At 41.0% G+C, this 22,584-nt stretch overlaps 1 protein-coding gene across 1 annotated transcript in view; it reads right to left on the reverse strand.

Annotated features, from left to right (window-relative positions):
* Positions 1-22,584, reverse strand: part of tcf12 (transcription factor 12) — a 196,963-nt gene that overhangs the window by 163,211 nt on the left and 11,168 nt on the right. Inside the window, exon 4 of the mRNA XM_084065046.1 lies at positions 4,381-4,460. Coding sequence (XP_083921172.1) covers positions 4,381-4,460 — 80 coding nt within the window. The remainder of the gene's footprint in view (positions 1-4,380; positions 4,461-22,584) is intronic.

Genomic DNA, 22,584 nt, shown 5'->3' on the forward strand with positions numbered 1-22,584 from the left:
ATTCGAATATAAAAATGAATATTCGAATATTAATTAATATTTGTTTCTTTGACAGGGACAATACAAAGAACAATGTATCAAGTTATAAAAACAAACAAAATATATGTTTTATTGGATCCGAGCACTCGATACATTGTTTTTTGTATTGTTTCTCTCCAAAAAAAAAATGTTTAAGTTTTGAAAAAAAAAAAAGTATATATATTTTTTATTATAATAATAATAATATTCGAATATATTTGAATATCTGCCAATTTTTAAGACCAATATTCGAATATAATTTCTGAGGAAAGTTGACAGCCCTACTTGAATAGCCAACGTATAAATGGATAAAGTCGTTAAAGTGATTGTGATGCTATATTAACTACTATTGCTGGGGACCCCCTGGGACCCCCCCCCCCCCCCCCCCCAGGACCCCTGGGGGTCCCCGGACCCCACTCTGAGAACCAAAGGGTTAGGATACTAGAGTAGCCTACGTCAATGGTGGAGTTTGAAAACAACAACGACAACAAAAACTACATTACAGTATCACCCTCTAAACCCCTTACTTGTTGAGGCTACGGAACACCATGACACAGGAGTTTATCAATAACTAAATCAATACAAACAATAGCCACTTAAAGGATCAATAGCATCTAGTATGGACACTCCGGTTAAGTTGAATTAAGGCTATCCCTAACAATGACCTACATTATATCATTTCCCATTGCTAACAAACGGTATTTAAATACAATTTGAATACTGCCAGCGGGACTGTTTAGACTTTTTACATTATCACATTATTCACATCATTAAACTCAAGCAAATTCATTTCTATGCCAGATTAGGCCTAAGCCAGTGGGGTCCCCAGCAAAAGTAGTTATCAATTCATAGGTTGGCTATTCAAAAATAGCAGATCCACAAGCTCACATCTGCTACTTTTTTTTAAAGTATTGGTAGATTTTGAATAATTTGGATTTTTAAAACACAAATATTGTCCTCATGGGGGTACCTGGCATGAACATTTTCAGAAGTGGGTCGGCGGTCAAATCCATATCAATGTGGGGGTCCTCGACATGAAAACGTTTGAGAACCATAAGGGCCGCAACAGTTAATTGATCTAATCGACTTCATCAATTATACAAAAATAGAAGAAAAAAACAGAAGATCTACAAGCTCACAATGATTCTTGATGCGACACGTTGTGAGCTTGTAGATCAGATATTTTTTTTATGCACGACGCCGTTGTGCAACGAAGAAAACAAATCAATTTTTTTTTCTCAAAAACATACATCCAAATAACAACATGCTTCTTGATTATTTGATTACCTGGAACGCACCTGTGTCACTTTAGATTTATTTGGCTATTCAAAAATATCAGATATACAAGCTCGTAGCGCGGCACAGAGTGCCGCGCTATGAGCTTGTAGATCTGCTATTTTTGAAAAATCTAGATTTTTTTTTTCAAAAAACTGTTAGGATTTAGAAAACATTTTTAAGAATCGCCTCAGGCCTTAATGGGTTAATCGGAAAGTGTATGGATAGAATAATGGCTAAAAAGAGAATTGATAGTGTTAGCCCTATACAGTAGCTCCATCTGTACTCTGTGCCAGATGCACCTGAAGAGCATGGTCCCAGCTGGTATGTGAATGGCAGAGGACTGTTTAGGACTAACCAATGGTAGTCTAAGACAGTGGCTCTCAAACTTCTTCATGTCAAGGACCCCCAAATTGAATGTATCTGGCCGCGGACCCCCATCTGCAAATGTTTTGTGCCAGGGACCCCCAGAAGAGAAGATTTATTTTTTTGAAAATAGCAGATGTACAAGCTTGCAGCGCTGTGAGCTTGTAGATCTGCTATTTTTTAATAGCCAACGTATAAATGGATACAGTGGTTAAAACGGTTGTGATATAATGACTGTCTGTGGCATCTGTAAAAGTTAAGGGATCAATGTTGATGAAGCTTTTGCACGATTTGCGTGACGTTTGGACAGTAATATCAGAAAATGTGCTTTTGCGAAGACAGGCCTGCAGGTGGCGATATAATAGGCCAAAGTGAAAAGGGTGGCATTTCTTCCTCGAGCTAGTGGGAATGTGCGTGCGAAGTTTCACGGCAATCAAATGCTGCGTTCATGATTTGAGGCATTTTGTTCAAAAACGGACCACTCCTGCAAACTTTGTAAAGCCAATCAGGATGGAATACGAAAAATCGGACAGATCCGTCTTGATCACATGACTATAGAGATACTGTGTACCGGTTCGCGTGATGTTTGGACAAAATCTGTAGGAGTAATGTAAAAAAATGTGTTTTGCAAAAGTCGGCCTCCTGGTGGCGCTATAACGGATGTGAAGAATTTGGTGCAGAGGTTCTGCTCTGGCATCCAGGGAGTGTGTGTGCACAGTTTGACACACACACACACACACACACACACACACACACGGACAGACGGACATGGGGCAACACAGAGTCTCGGCCACACCTTCGGCCTGGCGGAGACAATAACAATGGAACTGCTAAGGTCACATTTTCATATAAAGTTTATTTTAAAATTACAGGCCGTCCTACACGGTAAATCGTACTTAGACTATTCCACATGTAATTAAATCACATTTGCAACGCTGTGTGTGTGTGTGTGTGTGTGTGTGTGTGTGTGTGTGTGTGTGTGTGTGTGTGTGTGTGTGTGTGTGAGAGTGTGTGTGCGCGTGCATGTGTGCGTATGTTACGGTGGTGCGAACAGCTGTCTGCTTACTGCTGCTGTGCCTTGCGATGTCAGAAACACTCATTTATATGCACCTAGAGCACAGATATCTCAAGCGTCTCCCATCTTATAATTCAAATCAGGGCTGCCTACTGTATGTTACCATAGCCTGTAGACGTTCAATGGGGAAGGGCAACTGGGAAGTAAACAAGGTAATGCAAGCCTGAGCTGCCTCTGACATTTAACTGAATGCTGATTGGAAGTGACAGGAGATTGACATTCAATGAAATGCATACAGGGGCATGTGGCAGGGCCGCTGTGTAAGGGACAAACAAACACAACAGAGGGAGAGGATGTTCACAAACACACACACACACACACACACACACACACACACACACAAAGAAATGTTGACACTGACTCAAGCGTCGCTGTGTGTGTGTTGAGAGACGCAATTCAAGACAGTATGCAGATTGGAGAGTTATAGAGCTCTGCACCTGCCTCATTACAATTCATTTCAAATCATCTAGGGGTATAATGCAACTTTAGTTCTTTGTTTTCTCTGAATGAACGTGCAAATTACGTTTCGGTTAAATCCTGCTTTTTCTTTGCAGTGAGAGCTAACCCTACCGCTTTACTTCTACAAAACATTAAAAGGATGCATTTTTTCATTTTATTATTTCAAACTACATTCAAAAACCTATATTTGAACACTTAAAGGACGACTATAAAAATGTAAATAAAGAATTTGAAATCTTGTTAGAAAACCAAAAAAATCCTGCCTTTCTGCGGGTTTCTGAAGTGAAGTGTCCACAACCCTCCTATGAGATGAGACACAGACCCAGTAGAAAAAAACTGTAACATTTTATCATAAGCATTAGTGATAGGTTATGATAAGGTTGAAAATGGGTGAAGTTGTCCTTTAATTGGCTTCAATATACAAGAGCTTTATAAGACCTGGCTTGACCAAGCAGATTAGGACTTTGTTTTGGCTGAACATCATGAGAGGCAAATGAGTCAGTGCTGACTTACTACAATTCTTTTGATTAATCTTTTGTTATTTTTTAGGCTACGTCTCATTTATTATCATTTAAAGACTGTGTCATTACTTCACTTTCAAAAACGTCACCTTTGAATATTCAAAAAAGCACACACAAATTACAGTTCATGTAACATGACCGGGGTGGTGGGGTGGGGGGGAGAACAAAGTGCATTATGAATGTATCAAGCTAATGTAATGCATGTTAACCCTTTAAGACCGGGTGACATCTGTCATCTGTCATTTTAAGATGTCTTTGGCTATTCAAAAATAGCAGATATACAAGCTCATAGCGCGGCACCGAGTGCCGCGCTACGAGCTTGTAGATCTGCTATTTTTTTTTATCGTGAACATTTTGAATATATATATATATATTGTTTAAAGCAAAAAAAATCTGCGGCCAAATACATATCATTTTGGGGGTCCTTGACATGAAAAAGGTTTGAGAACCACTGATATTATAGCAACATATAATAATTAAAAAAAAAACGGTTAGGATTTTTTTCAAAAATAGCAGATATACAAGCTCATAGCGTGGAATTAAAGACATTTTTAAAAAATGACACCGATTTTTTCCCGGTCTCAATGTGTTAAATGAGGTGCTGTGGAGCAGAAACAAACCAAGGCATTGGCCAGAGGCACTGTATAAGGTGAGGGGCTATCTTACCCGAGAGGACTCGTACGAGGGACTGGACGACTGGCCACCTGGGGCCCAGGAGGACGCTTGGCTGGGCCTCTCATCTATACCTGTCAAGAGGGAGAGAGGCACGACTTCAGTCATCAGTTACAGAAGTAGACAGAGCCAGCCATACACATGCAAATGAGGTTAACAGCAGAAGGAGACGATTTCATAACCGCCCTGCATTTCATTTTGGTCGCCAAAAACCGAGGGAGGGAGTAGCGCCCCCCCCACCCCCCCCCACACACTTCAACTGACCACTAGAGCACTCGCTTTGAAATTAATTTCTTAAAAAGGTAATGTACTTTGAATAGTTACTGTAGAGTTCAAGTTGAGCTTATGTTAAGCCTGTCACAATTCCTTATCCTCCCTTTCATGTCTGTATTCACTGTACAATCTGAAAAAGATATCAAAAATAGTGACGGTAAGTAAGTGGGCAGCCACCCGGAAACAACCCCAAGAATAATGTCTTAAATTAAAGCGTAAACCCTTTATTATACATAGTTGATCCGATATAACAGTAGGCAGCAGGCGCCCCCTCTTGTTTTTCCCTTCACACCCCAACTTGCCAAAAATAGCTGATCTACAAGCTCGCAACATGTCACGTTGCGATGCATTGTGAGCTTGTAGATGTGCTATTTTCATCATATTTGTCACCTCTTTTCACAGAATGGTTGGGCTGTTATAACGTGCCCAGAACAGGGACGTCGTCGGGTTCAAGTGGTTAACTCATTCAGACCGGGAACGCATCAGTGTCACTTTAGATTTCTTTGGCTATTCAAAAATAGCAGATCTACAAGCTCGTAGCGCGGCACCGAGTGCCGCGCTACGAGCTTGTAGATCTGCTATTTTTGAAAAAAAAAAGCTGTGAAAATTTCTGCAAATCTTTGAATATATGTATATATACATTTTTAACTCAAATATTTGCTTCTGGGGGTCCCTTGAACAAAATATTTTCAGATGGGGGTCCGCGGCCAAATACATATAATTTTGGGGGTCCTTGACATGAAAAAGCTTGAGAACCACTGATATGTATTAGCAACATACGTTTAAAAAAAAATAAACGGTTAGGATTTAGAAGACATTTGTAGAATCCCCCAGAAGCAAAGATTTGAGTTACAAATGTTTGCTTTAACACAAATATATTCAAATATTTGCACAGATTTTCACGTTAAAAAAAAAAAAAAAGCAGATCTACAAGCTCATAGCGCGGCACTCGGTGCCGCGCTATGAGCTTGTAGATCTGCTATTTTTGAGCCAAAGAAGCCTTAAATGACACAGATGCGTTCTCGGTCTTAATGGGTTAATATCCGAGGCCAGACCTACATATCTCTGACATAACTAAAAGGTCAAAATAATGCCAAACGATCTCCCCTGAGGCAAAACCATCCTAACGTACAGATGAATGCTGACTACTGTCTTGGCTAGAAGAGTAAAACCACAGAACAGAGAGAGGAACTGAGTAATCTATTTAAAAAGGTGGAACTTTATCGGTTAAAAGGTCATTTCTCACTGCCTAGTTTTTTGTATGGGCTTAACATAAATCACACCGTCTCTGTCGGGGGGGAAACCTCATTATGTCCAAAACTGTTACTTTTCAGGATCCAAATGAAAAAGTATTGAAAATAGCAGTTCGACAGGCTCAAAACGCGGGGTGAAGCATGCTTGTCGAACTGCTATTTTCGATGCTTTTGTGTGACGCTGTATTATGATCAAGTAGGGCATTAATTTACGAAAAAACACTAAAAGTAAAAAATATGGAGATAAGAGGTTTTTCTGCCCGACCGCAATGACATACAAAAATGTGCATCCCTTAACATTAACGCTGAAAAAAGTACAAGAGAATGCAACTCCAGCTCTGATCTGGCATTGATATATAACCCGGCTCCAACGGAACAGCTGAGCAGTGAAACTCATTTTGAAATTAAACAAAGAACCTCCATGTTCTGAAAGTCAATGGGAGGGAAAAACAGATAAACAAATAAAATCAATAACTCTTTGGCAAAATTGCAAAGACCTCGAACATCTGGCATGTGATGACAAATATAATATCTGACCTTCAAAATCTGATTTATGCGACATAGTCAGTAAGAAGATATGATGCCTCGATTGTTCTCGCTGCTTGAGACAATGTGATTTGGTAGTAACAGCATCCCCACTTCACAAGTCAACATGAGCAAAACATAATTACGGGGGCCCCGCTTAACCATCAACATTTTCCAACATATTGATTCTTCCAAGTGTAATTTCATTTCTGTCTCAGTAGAATGCAATATGATTTGCTCAATTTCACCTTCAAATGAAAAAAAGATCGGATTTCAGAAATTGTAGGCAACAACAAAAAAAGAACATTGCGAGGAATGCACGGCACAACTTTTAAGCATAACTGTAATATATGGCAGTGGTTCTCCAACATTTTTATGTCAGGGACTCCCAAATGTATATGTATTTGGCCAAGGACCCACGTTTTTTTATAATAAGGCTTAAAGTTGGGGTAAGTGATTTTTGTATTTTTGGTTCAAATAAGTGTTAAATAGCTCTATATTCTGATAGTACTCACTGCTCTATATTGTGATAGTACTCACTGCTATTGAGTGTTTGTTCAGTAACAGGAGTCTCCATGTCTCTCCAGCACTTTATTAAACAGAAAATTCATTTTCAGGTCGGGTTACCAATTTTATCCAATCAGGATAGACCAGAGAACTCAGTCAGGATACAGATTAAACAAGTGAATTCGGAAGTGAATCATGACACAAATAAATGAGAAGACAGAACTCGAACTGGAACACTAAAGGAATGGGTACTCTCTCGTGATTGGTTGAAATGTTGTCACCTAACTGAAAATATATTTTCTTTTCATGAAAGAGCAGGAGAGACAGGGAGACCCCTTGTAAAGTTGGCCGGATGGTCGAGGCTCCAAGAATCGACAAAGTCCAAGAAGTAGATTTTTGGTATGTTATTTACCTCCAAAACTAGGAATCAGCCCCTTGCAGGAGTGTAACAGTCAAGGTCTGAGGCAAATAATACTACTTCAAAAATAAATACTGGCCACAAATACACTTTCAAAAACCAAAAGTAAGAAATAAACACTTGGTAACTAAACTAAGAAAAAACAAACAAACCAAGAACTAAAGATACTGTAACAGGCAATGCCTTTTGACTCAAGGCCCTGGCACCTCTCCCCTATTGTTGTCTCCTTAACAGCTACAAGTAAACTGAGCATTTCACTCTGAGCTGTCCCCACTCTACAGTTCCAGCCTCCTTTATATACCAGGTGAGACCCACCCACAATAGGCTCTATTCACAGCAGCCATATTATGAAGACATTCACAGGTGTTAACAATGATACTAATGAAGGCTCTGTTCCATTCTGGTCAAACAGAGTCAGGGTGCTGATATTGTGCATGTTGGCCCACTGGAAACACTCTGTTACAACAGTGGGTCTACAGTTGGGGTCCAGGGACCCTCATGGGCTTCCAAATGGCCCCTTACATGTGTGTAACTCTGAGAGTGTACAAATGGAACCAAATGGACCCGTAAGGGTCCATTTGGTTCCATTTGTACACTCTCAGAGTTGTGGGGGTTGTGTGCTAGACTAAATGTAACGGAGCCTTCATTAGTATCATTGGTAACACCTGTGAAAGAAGTGATAATATGGCTGCTGTGCATAGAGCCTATTAGTAATTGGCATCATCGTCAACGCAAACCATGGCCCATGAGTTAGACTACACAATTACAGATTTTCTGGGCAACTTGAAATGCATTTCTAGGCATCAAATTATTCACAAAACAATGACCATAAAATTAGACGATACAGAAAATATATAATAGCCTGCAACACTGGGTGCTGACAGACACACCTCCAAGGCAGCTTGATGACAGTCAATTATCAGAGGCAGCTGTGCAGTGTGTGCTTGTAATGTCCAGTTTTTTTACACTGTGGAGTCCTTAGTGTCTAACACCCCTGTTACTGAACAAACACTCTATAGCAATATCTATAGCAGGATATAGAGCTTTAACCTTTTAACATTTTGTTTTGTTTTAAGTGAAAATATGTCTGTTGGTAATTTTGCTGGGGACCTCCTAGAACCCACTCCAGGACCCTTGGGGGTCCCGGACGGAGCCCCAATTTGAGAACCAGCGATATACGGGATATGCTTTTAGCCTGAAATGTTGACAAAAAAAAAAAGCTCAGCGCCTCAGGTGTCACCTCCTCGCTGTACCTAACCGCATGGTTAAGCAAGCACACAATCCGAGCAAGAACATTTGCATGCATGGAACAAACGACTCGACTCCAAGTGCAGAACCAGATTTTCCACAGCAGAGGAGAGAGAGAGAGCGCAGCCTAAGTCCTGGATCTCACACTCTCAAAATGAGTGGGCTTCCTGGTTCGAGGCCAAAGACAACGCCGAGCCGAGCCAACCGGAGTGACAGACAGCAGAACAGAACGAGAGAGGGCAGTCGATTCAGCTCAGTTCAAGGCATTCGTTCTTTTTTTGGCAGCGCTCATAATAACACCTTCAAGGTTATTTTCAAAAATCGACAGAGCACTTTTCAAAAAGAGGAAGAGACTAGAGGAAGGCTGATTTGTTGTAAGGCAAACTGAAGCCCCCCCCCCCCCCCCCCCGATAATTTCACCACTAGATTTATTAACTCACGCTAGGGCAGTGGTTTTAAAGTGAGGGTCGTGGTGGGGGGGGGGGGGGGGGGGGGGGTTGTCGCTAGGGGGTACCAGGGGGGAACCAATTGGAAAGGAGAAGGAAAACAAAGGCTCATACTATACTAAACGTTGTTGTCGGGTAGAAACCTCTTATGTCCATATTTAAACTTTTTAACCTTTAATGTTTTTTTTTAACGCCCTACTTGATCCTACTACAGCGGCACACGAAAGTATCAAAAGTTTTGCCGTTTTTGAATTTGAATCCTGAAAAGTCACAGTCTTGGTTTCCACCAGACAGAGAGGATAATGTACAAACATTAATTTAAACTCAAATGCAGTCCTTAAGATTATTGTGCCAGTTTAACCTCAATTTCCTCAACATTTTCATAAGTGAAAATTGACGATCTTCAAGCTGACCACAGCGTCGCGTCTCAATGCGTTGTGAGGTGGTGTATTTGTCGGCTATTTATTTATTTTTATGCCATTTCGCAATGGGGTGGGGGGGGGGGGGGTGGGGGTGGGGGCTGCTGCAGCCGGAGGCTAGGGCTATTTGAGGGACCTTGGCATGGAAAAGTCTTCTGTCTCCTTTTACTGCCAACCAGCAAGTTCACATTATGCACCACTGGCACAAAATGCTAAAATACAGCTGCAAACACAAACACCAGAATGCTAACAGGTCTACTGGACTGGTCTGGCAGAACCAAGTTCATAGTAGGGTGAAAGAGTGACGTGTGTTGGATTAAAAGAAAACAAATAGGAACAAGGAAAGTTCTGCTTTGAATGGGGGGGGGGGGGGATTAATGTAACTTTGTAAGATTGTAGCTACTATTTCCCATAGAAAAGGTGGTGTCATTCTCGGCCGACATTTTCCTTTTTCTCTTGTACATAGTGTTTTGTATTTATTGTTGACATGTTATTATTGTCTCCGCCAGGCTGAAAGGCATGGCGAGAGTATGTTTTGCACCCTGTCCGTGTGTCCGTGTGTCCGTGTGTGTGTCCTTCTGTCTGTGACCAGCTAAGCTCTGGCACCGTTGGCCCGGTCACTGCGAAACTGTGCACCCACACTCCCTGGATGCCAATTCAGAACCTCTGGCCCGAATTTTTCAGATTGGCCTGTTATAGCGCCAATAGAAGGCCGATTTGTGCAAAACACATTTTTTGATACTACTCCTACAGATTTTGTCCAAACATCATGCAAATCGGTACACAGTATCTCTATAGTCATGTGATCAACACAGATCTGTCCGATTTTTCACATTCCATCCTAATTGGCTAAGATTGCCTTCCAAAGTTTGCACTTGCAGGATAGGTCCGTTTTGAACCAAATGCCTCAAATCATGAATGCAGCTTGCAATTTCCTGAAGTTTTGCACGCACATTCCCACTAGGCCGAGGAAGAAATGCCACCCTTTTCACAAAGGCCTGTTATAGCGTCACCAGCAGGTCTAATTGAGCAAAACACATTTTTGGAACAAAATGCCTCAAATCATGAATGCAGTGTCCGATTGCCATGAAAGGCCTAAGAAGAAATGGCACCCTTTTCACATTGGCCTATTATAGCCACAATAACGTACCTGACCTGGCTTCCTGTGCTCACTGGAAACAAGTCCCCAGGACTTTTTTGAGAAAAAATATCTTCGCCAAAAAAATGATGATCTACAAGCTCACAGCGCCTTGTAATGTGACAAGTTGCGAGCTGGTAGATCATCTATTTTTTGCAGTTTGCTATTTTTGAATAGCCAACGCAAAGATCTAAAATGACACAGATGCTTTACCGGTTTTATCGGGTTAATTCAACTTTGACACTCTTCATGAGTCTCAGTTATGGATATGATTTTTGAATGACACCCACAGCCACAACACTAGAGGGAGCGACAACGATCTGATAACACCCAAATATAGAACAAACATGAGAAAATTCTCATTCTACTACTCTACCACCAAAATGTGGAATAGAATGCCCTGACACCATCCCTTAAAAAAATGTGGATCACTGGCTTCTTTCAAACCAGGCCTGAAAGACCATCTATCAGGAGACTACAAGGGGAGGTATACGCATGACAGGTATTATTTAATGTATACAAACTAAGTTACATTTATTTCCCCACATCTAAATTAACCCATTAAGACCTGAGGCCGGTTCTACAAATGTCTTCTAAATCAGTAGTTCTCAAACGTTTTCATGCCAAGGACCCCCAAAATTATATGTATTGGCCGCGGAACCCTAGCCTCGCGTGGCCAGACAATAAACACGGCAGATTCGTCTGGAACCAGGCTAGCGGAACCCCCCATCTGAAAATGTTTTGTGCCAGGGACAGCCAGAAGAGAAGATTTGTGTAAAAAACAAAATTATTTTTTCAAACCCTTGTGTTCAAAAATATTAAGTGTACAAGCGTGACACGCTGTGAGCTTGTAGATCTGCTATTTTAGAATAGCCAACGCTAAAATCGAAAACTACACAGATGATTTCCCAGTTTTAATGGGTTAGAAATAATAAACGTAACTTTGTATGAGCGAGATTGTAGCTCATACAAAGTTACATTTGTTTCCCCCCCATCCAAATTAAAGTTTCAATGAAAAACCAAACAAAGCCTAGGTGGGGTTGGCGAAAGGGCCTACTCTGCGTGGAGTTTGCATGTTCTCCCCGTGTCTCCTAGGGTAGTTAATACCCTCACAAAAACATGTAGTAATCCTGGTCTCTATACCGCCTCCCCCATGACAGCCGGGGCGCCTGATGGAGGGGAAAGGAACTGGTTGGAATAACGTGTTCCTTCGACGCGCTACGTCCAACCGGGGAAACTCTCCCCTGTCAGGTGACAAGAAGGTCAGTTGGCTCTCATGCATTGAAGGAAGCATGAGCTCGGCCCTGACCTCCCTAGGCTGTGGGGGGCTGGTGTAGCGCCCAGGATCACTTAGGAAATTGGCACCGGGTGAAAAAAAAATGGGTTACAAAAGTCGCGGGATAAAAATTTTGAAATTGAAAAACCAAACAATCATAAAATCCAAAGCACTTCAATCCTATATACACAGTTGACTAGGGTCCCCCAGGGCTCTATACTAGATCCTCTCGTATTTTCATCTACACAAAATCTCTTTGAGGAAAATAGCCGATCTACAAGCTCAAAACAACACGGCGCGTTGTCTGGTGCATTGTGAGCTTGTAGATCGGCTATTTTGAAACCGTTTGCTCAGCTTGATAATAATAAATGAATGAAAGTTCTATTTTCAGTAGGTTTTTCAAATAAATCGTTATTTCTTTCCATCTTCTCTTTTTTGCATCGACGTCATGGATAAAATGCCAAACAGAAGTGATGCCAACGCTATAGTCTTTTGTCCAGGCGCAACTTCCTGTCAACGTCTGTCTGTCTCACACTAGAGCCGTTGAAGGAACATGCATGACATGCGTTTTCCCTTTGCGCATCAGGAATGGCTGCACTGTGCTAGAACTGTGTTCAGTCTAGTGTAGAGAGGCTATTGCCAGGACGTCACTGAACCGGTTAACACCGGAGTCAGTGCATACGAGGACAAAGGAAACGTCAAGGAGAGTCAAAGCCCTGTCCTCCTCCTTAGTGAAGGGAGGGTGATGAATCTCAATGAATAGGTCAAGGCAAGTTCCAAAACAAGGCATACAGTCCAGTCGGGCCTCTAGCTGGAGGGCAGTATGTTTCATGTTTATGGGCAGTGTAATAGGCTCTATGCACAGCAGACATTTTGGCGAAAAATTGCTTCCTTCACAGGTGTTACCAATGATACTAATGAAGGCTCTGTTCCATTCTGGTCAAACAGAGTCAGGGTGCTGATATTGTGTGGTCCAGGGACCCTCATGGTACCTTGAGAGGGTGTAACTCTGAGAGTGTACAAATGGAACCAAATGGACCCTCCCGGGTCCATTTGGTTCCATTTGTACACTCTCAGAGTTATAGGGGTCCTTGAAGTTAAAAGGTTTGAGAACCACTGTGCTACACTAAATGGAACAGAGCCTTCATTAGTGTCATTGGTAACACCTGTGAAGGAAGGAAGGAAGGGGCCCAATTTCTGTCCAATATGGCTGCTGTGCATAGAGCCTATTAGGGCCGTCACGATTATGACATTTCACATGACGAGAAATCATGTTACATGTTACGCAAATATTTGCGGTTAACGATGTGATTGTGTTTTTGCCGTGTATATGAATACAAATTACATTTCTGTTTGGCTTTTAGGCTCTGAGGTTACACAGGGCAGATATGACAAATGACCTAAATATACAAAGAAATGACTGACATATTTAAAAACTTTATACTTAAGAAAATACTAATAGTGGAAATGGCCAATCTATCTGTCCACAACGCGTCGCATGAGCTTGTAGATCTGCAATTTCCACTATTTTTGGAAATGTTTGAAAGCGAGCTTGTAGATCTGCTACTTTTGATGCTTTTGTGTGACGCTGTAGTATGATCAAGTAGGGCGTTAATTTACGGAGAAAAAAACCCCAAAAAGTTTAAATATGGAACTAAGAGGTTTCTGCCCGACATAAACTAAATATTGTCCTATTATGACTTAATAGAGACACTAGGGTTTATGTGGTTAACCCTTTCATGCCAGCTAGCTGCTAGGCATAGAGAAAGCTTGCCCTCGTGCACACCTTAACCCCACCAAACCCATGCCAAGACGTAACCGCTTCCTGGAACACGGCGTTCCAGGCATCGTCACCTGTCCTTCAGTCTCTATATACCCTGTACAGCACTGTTTCCTATCTCCTTGTTTCCATTTCCTATATTTAGACTTACATTTTTTTTTTTTCAAAATATTTAAAAAAGTTTTAACAAAAGAAAAACACAACTTTTCATCAATCAAAAACAAATATTTTCACTAGTCTGGGTCCCGGGCAAACGATTTGTCTTGAAAATCTGAAATGCACCAGGGGGTCCCCGGCCAAATGAGTTCATATAGCGTCACAATCATTTTAACCGCTTTAACAATATGTTATACTTTGGCTATTCAAAAATAGCAGATATACAAGCTCAGCTTTCAATACATTTTTTTACATTTTTAACTCAAATCTTTGCTTCTGGAAGTCAAATATTTTTTGAGACAGGGTCCGCAGCCAAATACACATCATTTTGGGTGGTCCCTAACATGAAAAGGTTTGAGAACCCTTGCGTTAGCCCATTATTCTCCCCTCTTGGATGAACGGTAGACGTTTGGTCTCCCACGTGAGAGGCCCAGGTTCGAAATCCCAGGTGTTGCAGTTGCAAATTACCTCTCTCCGTCGGAAGAGGACGTAAAACGTACGGATTGTAGCTTTTAAAAAAGAAAAAAAAACATCTATAAGCCGATTACATACAACCTGGTGTTTTGACAATCAGCCACACTTGCTCTGCACACAAATTGAGCTCGGTATTATTGACCATGTTGTACACAGTTGTAATCCCTCACACAGGCCTGTGTAATGCTACACGTTCATATCCATGATCTTGTTGCTACAGCTGTCAGAGAGATGCAGCAGATACACATAGTATTTATGACTGCACGATTTATATCGTGCGATTATCACAATCACTGCGTTCACAATTAACCCATTTAGACCGGGAATCTGTGTGTCATTTTTAGATTTATTTGGCTATTCAAAAATGGCAGATATACAAGCTCGTAGCGCGGCACTCGGTGCCGCGCTACGAGCTTGTAGATCTGCTATTTTTGAAAAATCTTGAAAATCTGTGCAAATCTTTGAATATATACATTTTTAAAGCGAACATTTTTAACTCTCGTTACAACGCGGGAGTCCCTGGAACAAAACATCTCGATATGGGGGTCCAAGGCCAAATACATGTCATTTTTGATAACCCCTGATATTACAGCGACATACGTTAGGATTTAGAATACATTTGTATAATCCCCCCAGAAGCAAAGATTTGAGTTACAAATGTTCCCTTAAAAAAAAGGTATATTCAAAGATTAGCAAAAAAATAGCCAAATAAATCTAAAAATGTCACACAGATGCGTTCCCGGTCTTAATGGGTTAATTAAAATTGATCGGGTGGTGTTGATATTCATGCTTTGTGTGTGTACTGTCTGCTCCGGTGCTCCAGTCAATCGCTCGTTATTCACATGTTAACTGTCTGACCAGTTAAGTTTCGAGCATGGCGCCGTGGCCTCTGCTTCCCTAACAGAAGTGTGTTAAGACGCCATTATGCACGTGTGTGGGATGATCATGTGACACATGTACGGCTTCCCTACCCGAGCAATTCTTTGGTGTACATCGTCCTCAAGACTAAGATAAGAAGACAAATGTCACCCACAGAATTTTAATAGTTGTAAGTAACAAATTGTCTCTGTCGGGTGGAAACCTCATTATGTCCAAAGCTGTTACTTTTCAGGATTCAAATTCAAAAGCAGTAAAAGTAGCAGCTAGAAACGCGTCGCGTCACTTCGCGCCGCGTTTCTAGCTTGTGGATCTGCTACTCTGGCTGCTTTTGTGTGCCGCTGTAGTATGATAAATAGGGCGTTAATTTACCAAAAAAGTGATCTGTGGGCCTACTCTGGAGTTTGCATGTTCTCCCCGTGTCTCCTAGGGTAGTTAATACCTTCACAAAAACATGTAGTAATCCTGGTCGCTATACCGCCTCCCCCTGGTCAGCCGGGGCGCCTGATGGAGGGGAAGGGAACTGGTTGGAATAACGTGTTCCTTCCACGCGCTACGTCCTACCGGGGAAACTCCCCCTGTCAGGTGACAAGAAGGTCAGTGTCATTGCAAAATAAATTGCCCTTGGCAGATTAGGTCTGGCCCCTCTCAATAGAGATTTTATTTCTCTCCCTCCGAAGTTGTGAGGGACCAATCAGAGCCCAGTATGCAAATATGGGGCGGGTTTATCACCAGAGGCATTTTTTTTATTTGCCCCTCGGAAATGCAGGTTCCACACAGAGATTCCAGACTAATATCTACGCAGTGATATTAGTCTGACCATGCCAGGCTAGGTGAAAAATCGTTTGATAAAAAATGTAGAATAAAGTGATCTGTGCTTAACGCATCATGTCAGTACCGCAAATAAGCAACAACAAAAGGCTCTCTGGTATACTCAAAATGAACAAGAACTTTAGGAGAAAGGAAGTCTACTGGCGTGCCTCAGCCTAATACGGCTAGTCCGGTGTGTCACAGGAGCAGGGACAACAACAGTTGCAGAAGAGAATTGACACTGAGCAGCTTGGACAGTTAAAGCCTTTTTTATTCAGGTGCTAGGTACAATAAGGAATGACTGACGTTTTGATTTCCATCTTCCTTGGAGTCATAAATGGCAGCGACTAGGGAGGGCTGTGCTCTCAATGATAGTTGGCTCTCTGTTGCTGTTGTTCTTCTGAACAAGAACTTTGGCGCCAGCAGGGCTTGCTGACGGCGAACAAAGTTCTTAAGGACAAAACCACTTTCCTAGTGTATTAGCTCTGAGTTCTGAACGCTAGACCCCGCCCACGCGGTAATCTGCCAAGCAACAGTGCGGCTCACTCCAGGCGGACCGCACAACGCCACTGAGGCGTTTTGTACGGCTCTTTTACCACCTTAGATCTTCACTTGAACTCCTGACATATCACACGATGTTCGGCCTGTTGGAAAATCTTGCAGGTTCTTAAAAGGCACTGCCAAAGTTCTTATGATGTCATTTTGTTCTTATTGATCTATACCCTAGCCAAACAAAGTCTGTGTTCGTTTTGGAGTATGCTGCAGCCTTAACCGTTTGAACTATCTGAAAAGTCCTCACGCAACATAATGAATGCAAATGAAGGCCAAAAGTGAATTTGCTACATTACAAATCATAACAGGGACATAATAATAATGCATGACACATCTCCACATCCGTCCAGACCTCAAACATGTTGAAATAAGGTACAGTAAGTGAGGTCATCACTTTTCATTTGGTGAAAGATCTCCAGTAAACATTGTAAGCAGGCGGGGCTTTTAAGAAAAATGATAAACGGTGCTATTTGCAAAACATAAGAGAGGGGGAAGAGGGAGGGATCTCTCAGCTGTTGAGTATTTCATGACCACAACTGACCTGTGGTCAAGCAGACCCTGAAGGCTGGTTTCCGTCGATGTTCAAAATGTGCAAGAGCAATAAAACCATGTAGTTCTCAGACATGGCTGAATAATAATAATGATAAATAATTGTGATCATTTTAGACATAATTGTACATGCCGGAGCGGCAGTGGCTCAGGGGTAGAGTGGCCGCGTAGAGTGAACTGGAAAACCGCAAGGTTCCCAGTTCAATCCCGGGGTGGGGCGCTCCCCTAGAGTTAGTGTCGAAGTGTCCTTGAGCAAGACGCTGAACCCCTAATTGCTCCCGATGAGCAGGTTGGTGCCTTGCATGGTTTCCTCCGCCATCGGTGTATGAATGTGTGTGTGAATGGGTTAATGGCACAATCAATGTAAAGCGCTTTGGATAAAAGCGCTATATAAATGCACCATTTACATGGTATGTGATGTTAAAGCTGTTGTCACTTAAAAGCTGTCCCTATATTCCTAACATCTTTCATGTCCATACTGTCAACACAGACCTTGAAGGGTCTATTTTATTTGTATTTAACCAGATGGTGATTTTTTTTAAACTGATTTCAAAGAGAGCAATTAGCACATTTAGCTACAAACATAAATAATAATAATAATAATAATGATAATAATAATAATAATAAAAGCATTTAACCACTTGAACCCTAGTTCTGGGGCAAACGTTTGGCAAAAATAGCCGTGATAAATAAACTTTCACATAAGATGAGGATCAGTTATAGTAAAGTAAGGGTAGCCGAAATGTAACTCTGTAAAGCTGTAGTAGCCACGCCATTCAATTTCAACCATGTCTAGTAGAATACATTTATAGAGGGGACATATAAAATCATATGGACTTTGTTACCCATCTCTGAGTCTATTTTAAGCTTTACAGTCAGTGTAAATTATGCAAAAGAATCCTTTAGATCTTAACCCATTAAGACCGGGAAACGCATCTGTGTCATTTTAAGATGTATTTGGTCTATTCAAAAATAGCAGATATACAAGCTCATAGCGCGGTGCCGCGCTATGAGCTTGTAGATCTGCTATATTTGAAAAATCTTGAACATTGGTGAAAATGTTTGAATAAATATATATTTCTTAAAGTGAACATTTGTAACTCAAATCTTTGCTTCTGGGGGTCCGTGCCCCTGGAACAAATCATTTTGAAAAAGGGGGTCCGCGGCCAAATGCATATCATTTTGGGGGTCCTTGACATGAAAACGTTTGAGAACCACTGATTATAGCAACATGTTTTAAAACAAAAAAAACTGTTGGGATCTAGAAGATTTAGAAGACATTTGTAGAATCCCCAGAAGCAAAGATTTGAGTTACAAATGTTCGCTTAAAAAAATACATATTCAAAGATTTGACACATTTTCAAGATTTGTTTCAAAAAATAGCAGATCTACAAGCTCATGGCGCGGCACTTGTGCCGTGCCATGAGCTTGTAGATCTGCTATTTTTTAATAGCCCAAAGAAATCTTAAAATGACACAGATGCATTCCCGGTCTTAATGGGTTAAGGCAGGGGTCTTCAACAGGGGGTCTGGGACCCCCAGGGGGTTCTCAGAGTTACTACAGGGGGTCCACCAAATCTTTGTGTGATCTGATTTTCTTTTTTTACCTTGAACCACTTGAACCCTAGCATCCCTTTTCTGAGGAGAACTTTAGCCAAAAATAGCAGATCTACAAGCTCACAACGCGAGGTGTTGTGTTGTGAGCTTGTAGATCTGCTATTTTTGGCAAAGAGGTTTAGGTGTAGAGGGAAAAAAGAGCAGACCAAGTAAACAAAAAAAGTTTAATCTGAAACCCAATTTTATACAATATAGAGGGGGTCCCTGCTTCATCTCTCTCTCAGCTAGGGGGTCCTTGGCCTGAAAACGTTGAAGACCCCTGGGTTAAGGAACAAGTCTATTCAAACTGGCCAAAGATCCTATCAGAGACCTTGGGAACAAGCAAATGACTCTGATACATCTGTTAGCTTTTGGACATGTTCACAAACATGGCGCTAAAGGCCTGAGCAACAGAGAAACAAAAGCCTAAATGCCACTTCAAACCAAGTGTATGTAATGGGTGTGGCTCAATAATTCACAATAAGTGCATAATACCTTATCCAAACATCAGTGGGAAGGGAGGGAAAGAAATGAGTAAAGACAACACACCGGCAAAGACAACACGGCTTCAAATGTTCTACAACTGGTTTGCATGTTCTCCTTTTCAAAACCGTATGCGAAGCGATATTCATTTGCATGTGACAGTCAAAAGGAGGATTTGACCTAAATATAGATTCGGCTTTGCTTTGCCCAGGTACTACTACTGCGTGCGGCTCCATTGACTCGATATCTTTGAGCTTTCTCGTGTTTTCAAAGCTTGTAAGTCATTACACGATATCGCCTCTTTCAACTTTCCCTCGTGTGTTTTTAAGAAATCAAAGGGATCTTTGTTCATTGGTGAAAGTTAGTTTGAGGGGCACTTGGCCTTTGAAGATTACACCTTAGGCAACACAAATCTTTCCAGAACAGATACATATTCAAGCGGCCTAATCCCAGGAAAACAAAACCAGGATTTTCCAAAAAAAACTATCTGGAAAGCAAACTGTCATCCTTTTGATTTTAACAACAGTACATTACGTGAGGAATTAACCCATTAAGACCGGGAACGCATCTGTGTCATTTTACGATTTCTTTGGCTATTCAAAGAATAGCAGATATACAAGCTCATAGCGCGGCACCGAGTGCCGCGCTATGAGCTTGTAGATCTGCTATTTTGGGGGAAATAAATATGAAAAATATGAAAATGTGTGCAAATCTTTTTTTACTCAAAACTTTGCTTCTGGGGTTTTGTTGTCTGGTTGCTATATCAGTGGTGCTCCAACTTTTCCCATGTCAAGGACCCCCCAAAATGATATGTATTTGGCCACGGACCCCAATCTCAAAATATTTAGTTCCAGGGACCCCCATAAGCAAAGATTGGAGTTACAAATGTTTCCTTAAAAAAATCTATGTATATTCAACGATTTGCACAACTTGTCAAGATTTTTCATAAATGGCAGCTCTACAAGCACTCGGTGCCGCACTATGAGCTTGTATATCTGCTAATTGTGAATAGCCAAAGTATAAAATAATGGCTTAAGTGGTTACACAGACACGTTCCCGGGTTTAATGGGTTAAGTAAAGCCCTGAAGCAATACAAGAGCAAAGCACAGTGCACACAGTATCTAGGACAGTCAGTTCATGGCTACAATAGTTTATCATCATATACGTACATTGATAGAAAAGTCTGATAAACCATGCGTTGCGTAGTGAAACACCTGCACTGAGCAAGGTGGGTGTTGTTGACTCTGTTGTTCTCTTGTGGGTCCTTAGTAAAGGAACGGTGTTTGCAGTGGTGTAAAGTAACTAAGTACATTTACTCAAGTACAGTACTTAAGTACAACTTTGAGGTACTTTTACTTTACTGGAGTATTTCCAATGTTCAGTACTTTTACTTCTACTCCGCTACATCTCGGAGGCAAATATTGTACTTTTTACTCCACTACAATTATTTGAAAACTTTAGTTACTAGTTACTTTTACTTGTAACAGAGCATTTATACATTGCAGTAGTGATACTTTTACTTAAGTAACGCATTTGAGTACTTTTTCCACCACTGGTTGTTGGTGGAAATTATGCCACGACGACAATGGCTTGACTTCTTCAGTGAAATACTGCTGTTGAAGTTACATACAGTAGACAGACTTTTCCAGATTTTGACCGCTTTCAACCTGCCATCCCTATTTTGGGCATTAAGGCAAAAGTAAATAAAATAATACATTTATATTTAGTGGAAAGAGCAGATCTGCAAGCTCACAATGTGTTGCGAACTTGTGTTTGCTTTTTGAAATAGGGCTGGAAATGGTTAATAAATGAATGACTGCATATTGTAATCAAAAGCCTGCAACAAGGCCAAAGCGATGCAGAGCTTGAACATACAGTATCTGACATGCAAAGAAGGAAGCTATTTTAGGTGCTTCACTTCCAATAGGCTCTATGCACAGCAGCCATATTGGGAATGAATTGGACCCCTTCCTTACTTCCTTCACAGGTGTTACCAATGATACTAATTAAGGCTCTGTTCCATTTAGTGTGGCACAGTGGTTGTCTAATTTTGAAGGACCCCCATAACTCTGAGAGTGTACAAATGGAACCAAATGGACCCTTACAGGTCCATTTGGTTCCATTTGTACACTCTCAGAGTTACACACCCACCATAAGGGGCCATTTGGGAACCAAAATGGAGTGTTTCTTGTGAGCCAACATGCACGATATCAGCACCCTGACCAGAATGGAACAGAGCCTTCATTAGTATCATTGGTAACACCTGTGAAGGAAGTAAGAAGAGGCCCAATTTCTTTCCAATATGGCTGCTTTGCATAGAGCCTATTTAACAGCTACTATCGTGTCAATAGAAAATGTGTTAAGCCAAGCCAGACAACACCTCACTGAGGATATCATAGCCTATAGGTGAGCAATCTGAACTGTAGTGTTCACATGGGGATAGACTAAAATAATCACACTTGTACTCAAAAATATCTCCAGTGGTGGAAAAGGTACTCAAAATGTTAAGTAAAAATATCAATACTGCAATAGATAAATACTCTGTTACAAGTAAAAGCCTGGAATTCAAGATGTACTTGAGTAAAAGACAAAGTACAAAAGTATTGGTATCAAAATGTACTTAAAGTAACAAAAGTCAAAAAAAGTAGTCATTATGCAGGAGGTCCCATTTCAAGTTTTTAAATGTATAAAATGTACAAAAGTATTTTGGAAAATAGCAGATCTACAAGCTCACAATGCGTCGGGTGACTCGCGACGCATTGTGAGCTTGTAGATTGGCTATTTTCAAATGGCCGAAATATATATAGGGCTGAAGTGGTTAATGTATGTTTTGTAATAATATTCAAAATCTACAGTAACTAGTGACTCAAGTTTTCAAATAATTATAGTGGAGTAAAAGTACAATATTTGCTTTTGAGATGTGGTGGAGTATTAGTATTCCATTACTTACATTACTTAAGTCCAGTACTTGAGTAAATGTACTTACTTTACATCACTGCATATCTCTGCAGACAAGATATAGGGGAATATCCAATCATGCAAACACAGTTTATTGAGGAGGAACTATTCACTACACAGAATTTGATTTCAAAGCATTTCACTGTAGCATTATCACTGTGTCTACAAAGTTAAACTAAGCAATCTTCCCTATTTGCTGTTCATGGCTGTCTTCTTCAAAAGTCTCACAAATGTTGTTTCAAAGGCAAACAGGCGCAAACAAACACCAAGGCACTCTTTGTACAGAGTCCCAAGCCAACACAATCAAAATATTTCAGCTCATTTTAAGATAGGGGCAAAAGATATATAATTGTTAATTAACCCATAAAAAAAAGAGTTCCTATCACACCAAGATTTGGCGGCCCTCCTGTAGAAACTCTGAGGACCCCCTAGGGGTCCCGTACCCTCTGTTGAAGACCCCTG

Source organism: Gymnoscopelus microlampas (genome assembly GCF_963454915.1).
Source record: "Gymnoscopelus microlampas genome assembly, chromosome: 1".
In the NCBI taxonomy this organism is placed as follows: domain Eukaryota; kingdom Metazoa; phylum Chordata; class Actinopteri; order Myctophiformes; family Myctophidae; genus Gymnoscopelus; species Gymnoscopelus microlampas.